The 17753-nt window shown below is 50.4% G+C and overlaps 1 protein-coding gene across 1 annotated transcript in view; it reads left to right on the top strand.

The window, feature by feature from the left end:
- LOC139417377 (vasopressin V2 receptor-like) overlaps positions 1 to 17753 on the top strand; it is a 59740-nt gene that overhangs the window by 27550 nt on the left and 14437 nt on the right. The window contains exons 2-3 of the mRNA XM_071166647.1: positions 2726 to 3114; positions 3633 to 3878. Coding sequence (XP_071022748.1) covers positions 2728 to 3114; positions 3633 to 3878 — 633 coding nt within the window. The 5' untranslated portion in view covers positions 2726 to 2727. The remainder of the gene's footprint in view (positions 1 to 2725; positions 3115 to 3632; positions 3879 to 17753) is intronic.

The raw sequence follows: 17753 nt of genomic DNA, 5'->3' as shown, positions 1-17753 counted from the left end.
TGAACTGTTACCAACACTGTGGAACTGTTACCAATAGACACACTGTAGAACTGTTAACAACATTGTAGAACTGTTACCAACAGACACACTGTAGAACTGTTACCAACACTGTGGAACTATTGCCAACAGACACACTGTAGAACTGTCACCAACAGACACACAGTAGACCTGTTACCAACAGACACCCTATATAACTGTTATCAACACTGTAGAACTGTTTCCAACACTGTAGAACTGTTACCAACACCGTAAAACTGTTACCAACACTTTGGACCTGTTACCAACAGACACACTGTAGAACTGTCACCAACAGACACAATGCAGAACTGTTACCAACACTGTTGAACTGTTACCAACAGATACACTGTAGAACTGTTACCACCAGACACAGTGTGGAACTGTTACCACCAGACACAGTGTGGAACTGTTACCAACACTGTGGAACTGTTACCAACACTGTAGAACGGTTACCAACACTGTAGAATGGTTACCAACACTGTGGAACTGTTACCAACACTGTAGAATTATTAGCAAAAGCTTGGAACTGTTACCAACACTGTAGAACTGTTACCAACACTGTGGAACTGTTACCAACACTGTAGAACTGTTACCAACATTGTGGAACTGTTACCAACACTGTGGAACTGTCACCAACAGATGCACTGTAGAACTGTTGCCAACACTGTAGAACTGTTACCAACACTGTGGAACTGTTAACTGTTACCAACACTGTGGAACTGTTACCAACACTGTGGAACTGTTACCAAGACTGTAGACTGGTTACCAACACTGTAGAAAGGTTACCAACACTGTAGAACTGTTACCAACATACACACTGTAGAACTGTTCCCAACACTGTGGAATTGTTATGAACACTGTGGAACTGTTACCAACACTGTAGAACGGTTACCAACACTGTGGAATTGTTACCAACATACACACTGTAGAACTGTTACCAACACTGTGGAACTGTTCGCAACACTGTGGAATTGTTACCAACACTGTGAAACTGTTACCAACACTGTAGAACTGTTTCCAACACCGTAGCGGTTACCGATCTGTAGAACGGTTACCAACACTGTGGAACTGTTACCAACATACACACTGTAGAACTGTTACCAACACTGTGGAACTGTTACCAACAGGCAGACTGTAGAACTGTTACCAACACTGTAGAACTGTTACCAACACAATTGAACTGTTACCAACACTGTGGAACTGTTACCAACACTGTAGAACTGTTACCAACACAATTGAACTGTTACCAACACTGTAGAATGGTTACCAACACTGTAGAACTGTTATCAACACTGTGGAACTGTTACCAACACTGTGGAACTGTTACCAACACTGTAGAACTGTTACCAACACTGTAGAACTGTTACCAACACTGTATAACTTTTACCAACACTGTATAACTGTTACCAACACTGTGGAACTGTTACCAACAGACATAGATGGGTTAGCTGACAACATCACAAAAACGATGTGCGCACTTCCATAGCGCAGAAGTCAGCCTGTTGTTGTGATTCTGGATGTTTTGACTGATTTCATATCAATGTTATTATGACTAACATTCGCTATCTAGATAACCAACATATGTAACAATGTATTTGACAAACAAGTGCTAATTGTGCTAATTTATTTATGTTTTCAATTAACATTGGAAACAAAATATAGCTTACATGTTGTCAATAATTTAAGCCAACCCGTTCTATTTCGTCCCATAGTTGCGCACACCTTGATTTAGTTGCTAAACAACCAACCCGTCTATACTGTAGAAGTGTTCCATAAAAGCACAGCTTTACTGACCTACATACACACTGACAGGAAATATGCAATACGTTGAAAAGTTAAATCACATGACAATATTTGACTTGTTTGATTAAATATTGTGTTTGACTGTATTGTTCAAACATAATAATTTTGTGGTAATGGTGATGAATGATAAGGCCGTCAAATGTTTGTTTTATTACAAGACAATGAAATGACCTGTAAAAGTTATTTAAATCTTCATGACAAAACCTACCAGGAAGATCACAATCAATGAAACAAAGAGTCTGCGCTGGCCCTAATGGGGCCTATTTTAGTGCTCTGTCTCTCTCTTGCTGTCTCTATCGCTCTATATCTCTCTCTCTCTCTCTCTCTCTCTCTCTCTCTCTCTCTCTCTCTCTCTCTCTCTCTCTCTCTCTCTCTCTCTCACTCTTTGTCTCACTGTCTCACTCACTCACTCACTCTCCCTCTGTCTCTCTCGCTCTTCCATTTCCTTGCTAGAAGCATGAAGCTCTATTCCCAAAATCACAGAGTTTGTGCCTGTTATATTGACCTTGGAAGAAGTCAATGAAAGATGACAGAAGTTATGACAAGATGTCTGGACAGAGACAGTGATAAGACGTAGGAAGGAAGGGGAGAGGGATAGTAAGACAACTCGTCTGTCCAACAAATTGGGGGGCAATTGAATATAATTTAATAAAAATGGGATTATCCCAAACTAACAAACCAATGGTTTATTATCAGATCTTAACCCGAAATGTTTATTTTAACGTAAACAAACAAGGTAAGCTTGTGACTCGCATGCTCCTTGTAGAGACCGGAGTTGGGATTTAGCACTAGGTTATTTCCACAGGCCCTCTGTGCCCTCTCCCTCCACAAACAAACTCAGTAAGCGATTTTATCGTTATTCTTTTTCTAAGGTTTCTGTTGTTTTATTTTTGTTATTACTTAGGCATGGAAAGTATCTCAGAGAAAACGGGTTGGGATGGATTAGGCCACTCCTCTCTGACATCTGCGATGGCAGGAAGAAACAACCTCACTTCCTCCCTCTTCTCCGACTTCACGTCCCTCAACAGTTCTCATGGAGGCGCAGGGTCCTACTATTGGATTATCCCAGAGAACGCCTCAACCACCACGCCCCAAGCCTTACCCCAGCCCAGGGTGAGGGATCTGGGCCTGGCCCGGGCCGAGATAGGGGTGCTGGGCCTGGTACTGGCCCTGACTACCCTGGGAAACGGCTTTGTACTGTGGGTGCTGCTTCGCAGGAGGAAACAAAACGCTCCCATGCACCTGTTCATGGTCAACCTGTGTCTTGCTGACCTGGTGGTGGCGCTGTTCCAGGTGAGACTGACATCTCAGGGTATGGAGTCGACTCCAGTTTTCTTGAGATTGATCCCAACCCTGTTCTGGTTGCTAGGCACCACATTGGTGTACTCAACATCAGTAGCCTATGAGTGATCTATGTAATGAGGACATATTGTTACGGTACAGCTAGCTAGCATGACCACTCTAGTATGTTTACTAATGGCTTTGATTATAACAATATGAATGAGTCAACTATTCCCCAACCCTCTAACGCACTGACATACTGGCTGCACTTATGTATTGAGTGTGGACCTGTCAGTTAAGCACACATTCGCCCACCATTGTGTGGTGGACTGGGCGCAGTTCTCAAAACACAATGTAAATGGCCTGATCATTCAAAAAAAATTTTTTTTTTATTCCATTGCTTTAGGAGCTAGTCTACTCTGTTTCTATATCCACACTAGCATCATGTATTGATTAATGGATTATAAGTAGTATGCTAGTATCTAACATAGCAAAGTTTAATATCCTCCTGTTTCCTGTCCGTCCCTTAGGTACTTCCCCAGCTGGTATGGGACATCACAGGAAGGTTCCAGGGGCCGGATTTTCTGTGTCGCTCAGTAAAGTACCTGCAGATCGTAGGGATGTTCGCGTCCTCCTATATGATCGTTGCCATGACGGTAGATCGGCACTATGCCATCTGCTGCCCACTACAAGCCTACCGTGGTGGGTCTGTGTCGCGCTGGAACACCCCCATCATGACGGCCTGGGGCTTGGCCCTACTGCTCTCCATACCACAGGTAGGAACGCTATCACTGCCCCCTGACCCTAACCCTGACCCTAACCCCGACCCTAACCCTGACCCCAACCCTAACCCTGACCCTGACCCTAACCCTGACCCTAACCCTAACCCAACCCTAAACCTGACCCTAACCCTATCATGGGGCCTGACTCTACTTCTCTCCAAACCACAGGTAGGTACTGTAGGGGACATTAAACCTACCCCTAGCCTCATGTCCACATCCCAGCTCAACCCTAACCCTAGCCTCATCCCTAACCCTAGCCTCATGTCCACATCCCAGCTCAACTCAAACCTAGCCTCATGTCCACATCCCAGCTCAACCCTAACCCTAGCCTCATCCCTAACCCTAGCCTCATGTCCACAACCCAGCCTAACCCTAACCCTAGCCTCATCCTTAACCCTAGCCTCATGTCCACATCCCAGCTCAACCCTAACCCTAGCCTCATCCTTAACCCTAGCCTCATGTCCACATCCCAGCTCCACCCTAACCCTAGCCTCATCCCTAACCCTAGCCTCATGTCCACATCCAAGCTCAACCCTACCCCTAGTCTCATCCCTAACCCTAGCCTCATGTCCACATCCCAGCTCAACCCTAACCCTAGCCTCATCCCTAACCCTAGCCTCATGTCCACATCCCAGCTCAACCCTAACCCTAGCCTCATGTCCACATCCCAGCTCAACCCTAGCCTCATCCCTAACCCTAGCCTCATGTCCACATCCCAGCTCAACCCTAACCCTAGCCTCATCCCTAACCCTAGCCTCATGTCCACATCCCAGCTCAACCCTAACCCTAGCCTCATGTCCACATCCCAGCTCAACCCTAACCCTAGCCTAATGTCCACAACCCAGCTCAAACCTAACCCTAGCTTCATCCCTAACCCTAGCCTCATGTCCACATCCCAGCTCAACCCTAACCATAGCCTCATCCCTAACCCTAGCCTCATGTTCCCATCCCAGCTCTACCCTAACCCTAGCCTCATCCCTAACCCTAGCCTCATCCACATCCCAGCTCAACCCTAACCCTAGCCTCATCCATAACCATAGCCTCATGTCCACATCCCAGCTCAACCCTAACCCTAGCCTCATCCCTAACCCTAGCCTCATGTCCACATCCCAGCTCAACCCTAACCCTAGCCTCATCCCTAACCCTAGGCTCATGTCCACATCCCAGCTCAACCCTAACCCTAGCCTCATCCCTAACCCTAGCCTCATGTCCACATCCCAGCTCAACCCTAACCCTAGCCTCATGTCCACATCCCAGCTCAACCCTAACCCTAGCCTCATCCCTAACCCTAGCCTCATGTCCACATCCCAGCTCAACCCTAACCCTAGCCTCATCCCTAACCCTAGCCTCATGTCCACATCCCAGCTCAACCCTAACCCTAGCCTCATCCCTAACCCTAGCCTCATGTCCCACATCCCAGCTCAACCCTAACCCTAGCCTCATGTCCACATCCCAGCTCAACCCTAACCCTAGCCTCATCCCTAACACTAGCCTCATGTCCCACATCCCAGCTCAACCCTAACCCTAGCCTCATGTCCAAATCCCAGCTCAACCCTAACCCTAGCCTCATCCCTAACCCTAGCCTCATGTCCACATCCCAGCTCAACCCTAACCCTAGCCTCATCCCTAACCCTAGCCTCATGTCCACATCCCAGCTCAACCCTAACCCTAGCCTCATGTCCACATCCCAGCTCAACCCTAACCCTAGCCTCATCCCTAACTCTAGCCTCATGTCCACAACCCAGCCTAACCCTAACCCTAGCCTCATCCTTAACCCTAGCCTCATGTCCACATCCCAGCTCAACCCTAACCCTAGCCTCATCCCTAACCCTAGCCTCATGTCCACATCCCAGCTCCACCCTAACCCTAGCCTCATCCCTAACCCTAGCCTCATGTCCACATCCAAGCTCAACCCTAACCCTAGTCTCATCCCTAACCCTAGCCTCATGTCCACATCCCAGCTCAACCCTAACCCTAGCCTCATCCCTAACCCTAGCCTTATGTCCACATCCCAGCTCAACCCTAACCCTAGCCTCATGTCCACATCCCAGCTCAACCCTAGCCTCATCCCTAAACCTAGCCTCATGTCCACATCCCAGCTCAACCCTAACCCTAGCCTCATCCCTAACCCTAGCCTCATGTCCACATCCCAGCTCAACCCTAACCCTAGCCTCATGTCCACATCCCAGCTCAACCCTAGCCTCATCCGTAACCCTAGCCTCATGTCCACATCCCAGCTCAACCCTATCCCTAGCCTCATCCCTAACCCTAGCCTCATGTCCACATCCCAGCTCAACCTTAACCCTAGTCTCATCCCTAACCCTAGCCTCATGTCCACATCCCAGCTCAACCCTAACCCTAGCCTCATCCCTAACCCTAGCCTCATGTCCACATCCCAGCTCAACCCTAACCCTAGCCTCATCCCTAACCCTAGCCTCCTGTCCAAATCCCAGCTCAACCCTAACCCTAGCCTCATCCCTAACCCTAGCCTCATGTCCACATCCCAGCTCAACCCTAACCCTAGTCTCATCCCTAACCCTAGCCTCATGTCCACATCCCAGCTCAACCCTAACCCTAGCCTCATCCCTAACCCTAGCCTCATGTCCACATCCCAGCTCAACCCTAACCCTAGCCTCATCCCTAACCCTAGCCTCATGTTCCCATCCCAGCTCAACCCTAACCCTAGCCTCATCCCTAACCCTCATCCACATCCCAGCTCAACCCTAACCCTAGCCTCATCCCTAACCCTCATCCACATCCCAGCTCAACCCTAACCCTAGCCTCATCCCTAACCCTAGCCTCATGTCCACATCCCAGCTCAACCCTAATCCTAGCCTCATCCCTAACCCTAGCCTCATGTCCACATCCCAGCTCAACCCTAACCCTAGCCTCATCCCTAACCCTAGCCTCATGTCCACATCCCAGCTCAACCCTAACCCTAGCCTCATGTCCACATCCCAGCTCAACCCTAACCCTAGCCTCATCCCTAACCCTAGCCTCATGTCCACATCCCAGCTCAACCCTAACCCTAGCCTCATCCCTAACCCTAGCCTCATGTCCACATCCCAGCTCAACCCTAACCCTAGCCTCATCCCTAACCCTAGCCTCATGTCCACATCCCAGCTCAACCCTAACCCTAGCCTCATGTCCACATCCCAGCTCAACCCTAACCCTAGCCTCATCCCTAACCCTAGCCTCATGTCCACATCCCAGCTCAACCCTAACCCTCATCCCTAACCCTAGCCTCATGTCCACATCCCAGCTCAACCCTAACCCTCATCCCTAACCCTAGCCTCATGTCCACATCCCAGCTCAACCCTAACCCTAGCCTCATCCCTAACCCTAGCCTCATGTCCCACATCCCAGCTCAACCCTAACCCTAGCCTCATGTCCACATCCCAGCTCAACCCTAACCCTAGCCTCATCCCTAACCCTAGCCTCATGTCCACATCCCAGCTCAACCCTAACCCTAGCCTCATCCCTAACCCTAGCCTCATGTCCACATCCCAGCTCAACCCTAACCCTAGCCTCATGTCCACATCCCAGCTCAACCCTAACCCTAGCCTCATCCCTAACCCTAGCCTCATGTCCACATCCCAGCTCAACCCTAACCCTAGCCTCATGTCCACAACCCAGCCTAACCCTAACCCTAGCCTCATCCTTAACCCTAGCCTCATGTCCACATCCCAGGTCAACCCTAACCCTAGCCCCATCCCTAACCCTAGCCTCATGTCCACATCCCAGCTCAACCCTAACCCTAGCCTCATCCCTAACCCTAGCCTCATGTCCACATCCCAGCTCAACCCTAACCCTAGTCTCATCCCTAACCCTAGCCTCATGTCCACATCCCAGCTCAACCCTAACCCTAGCCTCATCCCTAACCCAATCTCATGCCCACATCCCAGCTCAACCCTAACCCTAGCCTCATCCCTAACCCTAGCCTCATGTTCCCATCCCAGCTCAACCCTAACCCTAGCCTCATCCCTAACCCTCATCCACATCCCAGCTCAACCCTAACCCTAGCCTCATCCCTAACCCTCATCCACATCCCAGCTCAACCCTAACCCTAGCCTCATCCCTAACCCTAGCCTCATGTCCACATCCCAGCTCAACCCTAACCCTAGCCTCATCCCTAACCCTAGCCTCATGTCCACATCCCAGCTCAACCCTAACCCTAGCCTCATGTCCACATCCCAGCTCAACCCTAACCCTAGCCTCATCCCTAACCCTAGCCTCATGTCCACATCCCAGCTCAACCCTAACCCTAGTCTCATCCCTAAACCTAGCCTCATGTCCACATCCCAGCTCAACCCTAACCCTAGCCTCATCCCTAACCCTAGCCTCATGTCCACATCCCAGCTCAACCCTAACCCTAGCCTCATCCCTAACCCTAGCCTCATGTTCCCATCCCAGCTCAACCCTAACCCTAGCCTCATCCCTAACCCTCATCCACATCCCAGCTCAACCCTAACCCTAGCCTCATCCCTAACCCTAGCCGCATGTCCACATCCCAGCTCAACCCTAACCCTAGCCTCATGTCCACATCCCAGCTCAACCCTAACCCTAGCCTCATCCCTAACCCTAGCCTCATGTCCACATCCCAGCTCAACCCTAACCCTAGCCTCATCCCTAACCCTAGCCTCATGTCCACATCCCAGCTCAACCCTAACCCTAGCCTCATGTCCACATCCCAGCTCAACCCTAACCCTAGCCTCATCCCTAACCCTAGCCTCATGTCCACATCCCAGCTCAACCCTAACCCTCATCCCTAACCCTAGCCTCATGTCCACATCCCAGCTCAACCCTAACCCTCATCCCTAACCCTAGCCTCATGTCCACATCCCAGCTCAACCCTAACCCTAGCCTCATCCCTAACCCTAGCCTCATGTCCCACATCCCAGCTCAACCCTAACCCTAGCCTCATGTCCACATCCCAGCTCAACCCTAACCCTAGCCTCATCCCTAACCCTAGCCTCATGTCCACATCCCAGCTCAACCCTAACCCTAGCCTCATCCCTAACCCTAGCCTCATGTCCACATCCCAGCTCAACCCTAACCCTAGCCTCATGTCCACATCCCAGCTCAACCCTAACCCTAGCCTCATCCCTAACCCTAGCCTCATGTCCACATCCCAGCTCAACCCTAACCCTAGCCTCATGTCCACAACCCAGCCTAACCCTAACCCTAGCCTCATCCTTAACCCTAGCCTCATGTCCACATCCCAGGTCAACCCTAACCCTAGCCCCATCCCTAACCCTAGCCTCATGTCCACATCCCAGCTCAACCCTAACCCTAGCCTCATCCCTAACCCTAGCCTCATGTCCACATCCCAGCTCAACCCTAACCCTAGTCTTATCCCTAACCCTAGCCTCATGTCCACATCCCAGCTCAACCCTAACCCTAGCCTCATCCCTAACCCTAGCCTCATGTCCACATCCCAGCTCAACCCTAACCCTAGCCTCATCCCTAACCCTAGCCTCATGTTCCCATCCCAGCTCAACCCTAACCCTAGCCTCATCCCTAACCCTCATCCACATCCCAGCTCAACCCTAACCCTAGCCTCATCCCTAACCCTCATCCACATCCCAGCTCAACCCTAACCCTAGCCTCATCCCTAACCCTAGCCTCATGTCCACATCCCAGCTCAACCCTAATCCTAGCCTCATCCCTAACCCTAGCCTCATGTCCACATCCCAGCTCAACCCTAACCCTAGCCTCATCCCTAACCCTAGCCTCATGTCCACATCCCAGCTCAACCCTAACCCTAGCCTCATGTCCACATCCCAGCTCAACCCTAACCCTAGCCTCATCCCTAACCCTAGCCTCATGTCCACATCCCAGCTCAACCCTAACCCTAGCCTCATCCCTAACCCTAGCCTCATGTCCACATCCCAGCTCAACCCTAACCCTAGCCTCATCCCTAACCCTAGCCTCATGTCCACATCCCAGCTAAACCCTAACCCTAGCCTCATCTCTAACCCTAGCCTCATGTCCACATCCCAGCTCAACCCTAACCCTAGCCTCATCCCTAACCCTAGCCTCATGTCCACATCCCGGCTCAACCCCAACCCTAGCCTCATCCCTAACCCTAGCCTCATGTCCACATCCCGGCTCAACCCTAACCCTAGCCTCATCCCTAACCCTAGCCTCATGTCCACATCACGGCTCAACCCTAACCCTAGCCCTAACATGACAGCCTCTGCCTACTTACCGTTGATTTAAGCTTGACCACCGTTGACTTCACCCAACAAACCTTAAGGTAGAGCTGCCCTCAGAACAAGATGGAGGTAGAGCTGCCCTCAGGACAAGATGGAGGTAGAGCTGCCCTCAGAACAAGATGGAGGTAGAGCTGCCCTCAGGACAAGGTGGAGGTAGAGCTGCCCACAGAACAAGATGGAGGTAGAGCTGCCCTCAGAAAAATATGGAGGTAGAGCTGCCCTCAGAACAAGATGGAGGTAGAGCTGCCCTCAGGACAAGATGGAGGTAGAGCTGCCCTCAGAACAAGATGGAGGTAGAGCTGCCCTCAGAACAAGATGGAGGTAGAGCTGCCCTCAGAACAAGATGGAGGTAGAGCTGCCCTCAGAACAAGATGGAGGTAGAGCTGCCCTCAGAACAAGATGGAGGTAGAGCTGCCCTCAGGACAAGATGGAGGTAGAGCTGCCCTCAGAACAAGATGGAGGTAGAGCTGCCCTCAGAACAAGATGGAGGTAGAGCTGCCCTCAGAACAAGATGGAGGTAGACCTGCCCTCAGAAGAAGATGGGGGTAGAGGTGCTCTCAGAACAAGATGTAGAGCTGCCCTCAGAACAATATGGAGGTAGAGCTGCCCTCAGAACAAGATGGAGGTAGAGCTGCTCTCAGAACAAGATGGAGGTAGAGCTGCCCTCAGAACAAGATGGAGGTAGAGCTGCCCTCAGAACAAAATGGAGGTAGAGCTGCCCTCAGGACAAGATGGAGGTAGAGCTGCCCTCAGAACAAGATGGAGGTAGAGCTGCCCTCAGAACAAGATGGGGGTAGAGCTGCCCTCAGAACAAGATGGAGGTAGAGCTGCTCTCAGAACAAGATGGAGGTAGAGCTGCCCTCAGGACAAGATGGAGGTAGAGCTGCCCTCAGAACAAGATGGGGGTAGAGCTGCCCTCAGAACAAGATGGAGGTAGAACTGCCCTCAGAACAAGATGGAGGTAGAGCTGCCTTCAGAACAAGATGGAGGTAGAGCTGCCCTCAGAACAAGATGGAGGTAGAGCTGCCCTCAGAACAAGATGGGGGTAGAGCTGCCCTCAGAACAAGATGGGGGTAGAGCTGCCCTCAGAACAAGATGGAGGTAGAGCTGCCCTCAGAACAAGATGGGGGTAGAGCTGCCCTCAGAACAAGATGGGGGTAGAGCTGCCCTCAGAACAAGATGGGGGTAGAGCTGCCCTCAGAACAAGATGGAGGTAGAGCTGCCGTCAGAACAAGATAGAATAAATAGAATAGAATAAAAGTAGATTTCCCATCCAGGATGGAAATGTATACTTGGCATCACCTGACATTAAAATAATCACATGCACATGCATTCTCACATCACACACACTTAAACCAGTCAGTCCATCCTACTGCGTAAACTGAAAACATAGAGGACATTGATACATTCGCTCACAAATGACTACTGCTCCAACTGCACTGGATAGATGAGTACATATACCGGTACAATTTACACTGCAGTTAGTAGTCCTACAGCACAAGCAACAGCATTTGGCCTGAAGCGTCTGCCAGAGGGAAACCTTACGAATTGAGGGTGTAGTAGAGGGTGGGAGGGGTCTCCACCTGAGGGTGTAGTAGAGGGTGGGAGGGGTCTCCCCCTGAGGGTGTAGAGGGTGGGAGGGGTCTCCACCTGAGGGTGTAGAGGGTGGGAGGGGTCTCCACCTGAGGGTGTAGTGGGTGGGAGGGGTCTCCACCTGAGGGTGTAGAGTGATGGAGGGGTCTCCACCTGAGGGTGTAGTAGAGGGTGGGAGGGGTCTCCACCTGAGGGTGTAGAGGGTGGGAGGGGTCTCCACCTGAGGGTGTAGAGGGTGGGAGGGGTCTCCACCTGAGGGTGTAGAGTGAGGGAGGGGTCTCCACCTGAGGGTGTAGAGGGTGGGAGGGGTCTCCACCTGAGGGTGTAGAGGGTGGGAGGGGTCTCCACCTGAGGTTGTAGAGGGTGGGAGGGGTCTCCACCTGAGGGTGTAAAGTGAGGGAGGGGTCTCCACCTGAGGGTGTAGAGGGTGGGAGGGGTCTCCACCTGAGGGTGTAGAGGGTGGGAGGGGTCTCCACCTGAGGGTGTAGAGGGTGGGAGGGGTCTCCACCTGAGGGTGTAGAGGGTGGGAGGGGTCTCCACCTGAGGGTGTAGAGGGTGGGAGGGGTCTCCACCTGAGGGTGTAGAGTGAGGGAGGGGTCTCCACCTGAGGGTGTAGTAGAGGGTGGGAGGGGTCTCCACCTGAGGGTGTAGAGGGTGGGAGGGGTCTCCATCTGAGGGTGTAGAGGGTGGGAGGGGTCTCCACCTGAGGGTGTAGAGGGTGGGAGGGGTCTCCACCTGAGGGTGTAGAGGGTGGGAGGGGTCGCCCACGTGTCTTCTTTTTGGAGGGTGTAGAGGGTGGGAGGGGTCTCCACCTAAGGGTGTAGAGGGTTGGAGGGGTCTCCACCTGAGGGTGTAGAGGGTGGGAGGGGTCTCCACCTGAGGGTGTAGAGGGTGGGAGGGGTCTCCACCTAAGGGTGTAGAGGGTTGGAGGGGTCTCCATCTGAGGGTGTAGAGGGTGGGAGGGGTCGCCCACGTATCTTCTTTTTGGTTGCCTTGTGGAACAGACTGCTCAAATGTGCCTGTGATCAACCAGTTACTTTGCTGGCTGTGTTTACTATTCCAGTCAGTTTGCTTTTGTTCCTCACGCTCAGATGACCATACTGTCATATTGAACATGAGGATGCTCTCCACCAAGCTGCTGTACACCCTCTCAAGAACATCCTGGCTGACCCCAAACTCTTTCAATTTCCTGATTAGAAACAGGCACGGGCAAATGTCTGCATTCTCTGTAAAGCTCAGCTTGTCCTCAATTTGTGTCCCTAGGTCTTTGAAACGCTCAAACATCTCCACTGGACCCTCTGTGGTCAGGGTCAGTTAATCAGAGAGGGCCCCATTCCTGAGGACCCTCTGTGGTCAGTCAGTTAAAAAGTCCATGATCCAACATGTGTGACGTTCAAGTCCAGCAGTCGTTTCAGCAGTGTGTGTATATGCATTGTATTGAAAGCTGAACTAAAATCAATAACTAAAATGTGTGCATATGATTTTGCATGTTGAAGGTGACTACCCACCATGTTCACCAAGGTCAGGGTAGCATCCTCAGTCTCCCTCTGTGCCTTATAGGCAAACTGTAATGGGTCCAGTTGCTCTGCTATGGACAGGGTAAGGTGCTTACTGACAACCCTTCACCATGCATTTGGCCCAAAGGGGCATGAAGGCCACAGGTCGAAAGCCATTTGTTGATTTGGCCCTTGGCTTCTAAGGCACCGGTACAATGGTTGGCACCTACCAGGAGTTTGGCAATGTGCAGGTGCTCAGCAGGAGTTGAAACAGTTGTGTGAAGACTCTCTTGTAGCTTGTCGGTGCAGACCTTCATTACTTGCCCTGTAGTGCGTCTGGTCCCGATGCTTTGTGTGGCTTAATATGTGACAGGCATGAGGCCACCTTGTTCTCTGGTATCTGAACAGGAGAGGAATTGGGGATGCTGTCACATATTTGGTTGACATTCGTCTTTAAAAATCAACGGTGTCAAATCTTCCTTAAGGTCATTTACAAAGGATGTACAGTCTGCAATGTGATTGTTCTCTGTTCTCTTCCTCTCTCCTCCCATCACTGCATTCCGTCCCATGCTTGTCTTGGATTGTTCTCTGTTCTCTTCCTCTCTCCTCCCATCATTGCATTCCATCCCATGCTTGTCTTGGATTGTTCTCTGTTCTCTTCCTCTCTCCCATCACTGCATTCCGTCCCATGCTTGTCTTGGATTGTTCTCTGTTCTCTTCCTCTCTCCTCCCATCACTGCATTCCGTCCCATGCTTGTCTTGGATTGTTCTCTGTTCTCTTCCTCTCTCCTCCCATCATTGCATTCCGTCCCATGCTTGTCTTGGATTGTTCTCTGTTCTCTTCCTCTCTCCTCCCATCACTGCATTCCGTCCCATTTTACGTCTTGGATTGTTCTCTATTCTCTTCCTCTCTCCTCCCATCACTGCATTCCGTCCCATGCTTGTCTTGGATTGTTCTCTGTTCTCTTCCTCTCTCCTCCCATCACTGCATTCCGTCCCATGCTTGTCTTGGATTGTTCTCTGTTCTCTTCCTCTCTCCTCCCATCACTGCATTCCGTCCCATGCTTGTCTTGGATTGTTCTCTGTTCTCTTCCTCTCTCCGCCCATCATTGCATTCTGTCCCATGCTTGTCTTGGATTGCCTGTACAGAACCTCTGCTCCACTTTTAGCTTTCCACATGTTTGACCTAAATTAATTTTCTTTCTCCTTTACAGCATCCGTATCTACTTTCAGGAAAGAAAACTTAATTTAGGCACATTTTCAATTTCTTAGACACCCTTGGCTTGTTTTAGGGAAATACTCTGACAAATGTTGTGTTAATGACAGTATCCTCACAGAACTGGATGTAAGATGTGATATTGTCTGTCAACTCATGGGGTTCCCTACAACAGTCAAAGAACCCCCCACAGTCTGTGACATCAAAGCAGTCCTTGAGCTCCTCCCTGCTCTCCTCTTTCCATGGCTGAATGGATTTCTCTACAGGTTTTCTGCATTTCACCAGCTGGCTGTATCTCGATAGGAGACGGACAACGTTATGGTCTGATTTCCTGATGGATGCTCTGCACACTGCCTTGTATGTGTCATCTATGTTGCCACAACACTGTTCCACAATGTGCGTTGAGCGAGTCGGACAAGCGACGTACTGTTGCAGAGTGGGGAGGAGAGAGCGTATTAAAATCCCCAAGCACAAATGCTGTCTGGTCAGCCGATCGTGAAATTGAAGCATTGAACCAGTCTGTAATCCTGTCAGCAGCTTCCTTATTGTTAGGTCCAGGCACGTACACTATATATACACTGCTCAAAAAAATCAAGGGAATACTAAAATAACACATCCTAGATCTGAATGAATGAAATATTCTTAATAAATACTTTTTTCTTTACATAGTTGAATGTGCGGACAACAAAATCACACAAAAGTTATCAATGGAAATCAAATTTATCAACCCATGGAGGTCTGGATTTGGAGTCACACTCAAAATTAAAGTGGAAAACCACACTACAGGCTGATCCAACTCTGATGTAATGTCCTTAAAACAAGTCAAAATGAGGCTCAGTAGTGTGTGTGGCCTCCATGTGCCTGTATGACCTCCCTACAACGCCTGGGAATGCTCCTGATGAGGTGGCGGATGGTCTCCTGAGGGATCTCCTCCCAGACCTGGACTAAAGCATCCGCCAACTCCTGGACAGTCTGTGGTGCAACGTGGCGTTGGTGGATGGAGCGAGACATGATGTCCCAGATGTGCTCAATTGGATTCAGGTTTGGGGAATGGTCGGGCCAGTCCATAGCATCAATGCCTTCTTCTTGCAGGAACTGCTGACACACTCCAGCCACATGAGGTCTAGCATTGTCTTGCATTAGGAGGAACCGAGGGCCAACCGCACCAGCATATGGTCTCACAAGGGGTCTGAGGATCTCATCTCGGTACCTAATGGCAGTCGGGCTACCTCTGGCGAGCACATGGAAGGCTGTGCGGCCCCCCAAAGAAATGCCACCCCACACCATGACTGACCCACCGCCAAACTGGTCATGCTGGAGGATGTTGCAGGCAGCAGAACGTTCTCCACGGCATCTCCAGACTGTCACGTCTGTCACATGTGCTCAGTGTGAACCTGCTTTCATCTGTGAAGAGCACAGGGCGCCAGTGGCGAATTTGCCAATCTTGGTGTTCTCTGGCAAATGCCAAACATCCTGCACGGTGTTGAGCTGTAAGCACAACCCCCACCTGTGGACGTCGGGCCCTCACACCACCCTCATGGAGTCTGTTTCTGACCGTTTGAGCAGACACATGCACAATTGTGGCCTGCTGGAGGTCATTTTGCAGGACTCTGGCAGTGCTCCTCCTGCTCCTCCTTGCACAAAGGCGGAGGTAGCGGTCCTGCTGCTGGGTTGTTGCCCTCCTACGGCCTCCTCCACGTCTCCTGATGTACTGGCCTGTCTCCTGGTAGCGCCTCCATGCTCTGGACACTATGCTGACAGACACAGCAAACCTTCTTGCCACAGCTAGCATTGATGTGCCATCCTGGATGAGCTGCACTACCTGAGCCACTTGTGTGAAAGCACCGCCAGCATTCAAAAGTGACCAAAACATCAGCCAGGAAGCATAGGAACTGAGAAGTGGTCTGTGGTTGTCACCTGCAGAACCACTCCTTTATTGGGGGTGTCTTGCTAATTGCCTATAATTTACACCTGTTGTCTATTCCATTTGCACAACAGCATGTGAAATGTATTGTCAATCAGTGTTGCTTCCTAAGTGGACAGTTTGATTTCACAGAAGTGTGATTGACTTGGAGTTACATTGTGTTGTTTAAGTGTATAGTGTATATAAAAGTGCAGTGTATATAAAAGTATGTGGACACCCCTTCAAATAAGTAGACTCGGCTATTTCTGCCACACGTGTTGCTGACGGGTGTATAAAATCAAGCACACAGCCATGCAATCTCCATAGACAAACATAGCCAGTAGAATTACCTTACTGAAGAGCTCAGTGACTTTCAAAGTGACACTGTCATAGAATGCTTTCCAACAAGTCAATTTGTCAAATTTCTGCTTTGCTAGAGCTGCTCCGGTCAACTGTAAGTGCTGTTATTGTGAAGTGGAAACATCTAGGAGCAACAACGGCTCATCCGAGAAGTGGTAGGCCACACAAGCTCACAGAACGGGACCGCCGAGTGTTGAATTGCGAAGCGTGTAAAAATGATCTGTCCTCGGTTGCAACACTCATTACCGAGTTCCAAACTGCTTCTGGAAGCAACGTCAGCACAAGAACTGCTCGCCGCCATTGCACTCTGAAGCAGTGGAAATGCATTCTCTGGAGTGGTTATTATTTAGTGACCGCACATTTGACAGGGTGATCACTGGGAGCGGGTGATGGCATTCCCACCCCTGTAGTCTGTCTGTTTCTGACAGCACCTCTTGAGCCTCGTTTCTTCTTAGTTTCCCTTGTTGACTTGAAACAACCATCAGGCAATGCATTGCTGTTTTGGAGAGTGTGAGCTTTATCTCTGAAAGTGAGTAGAAACTCACGGGAGAAGTTGTGGTTGGTTGTGGTTGATTTACTCACTGACTACATACAACCTCATGTAGTGATTGTACATTTTTTTGCATATTACAGCAATCCGGATGAACAGGGTCATACATGCAATGTAAAATCCACTTTCAAAATTGAGAGATATTGAGCAATATAACTATAAACAAACAAACAATTCACACAGGTGAGCTCAGGGATTGGCAGCAGCGCCGTGTCCTCAGAACAAGATGGAGGTAGGGACACTGGCCTGACTGTTCAGTATAGGTAGTACCTCGGCATTGGCTACCTCAGGTAGTACCTCGGTATAGGCTACCTCAGGTAGTACCTCGGTATAGGCTACCTCAGGTAGTACCTCGGTATTGGCTACCTCAGGTAGTACCTCGGTATAGGCTACCGCAGGTAGTACCTCGGAATAGGCTACCTCAGGTAGTACCTCGGTATAGGCTACCTCAGTTAGTACCTCGGTATAGGCTACCGCAGGTAGTACCTCGGAATAGGCTACCTCAGGTAGTACCTCGGTATTGGCTACCTCAG

This window comes from Oncorhynchus clarkii, chromosome 9 (genome assembly GCF_045791955.1).
Source record: "Oncorhynchus clarkii lewisi isolate Uvic-CL-2024 chromosome 9, UVic_Ocla_1.0, whole genome shotgun sequence".
In the NCBI taxonomy this organism is placed as follows: domain Eukaryota; kingdom Metazoa; phylum Chordata; class Actinopteri; order Salmoniformes; family Salmonidae; genus Oncorhynchus; species Oncorhynchus clarkii.
This window is presented reverse-complemented; position numbering and strand designations above follow the sequence as displayed.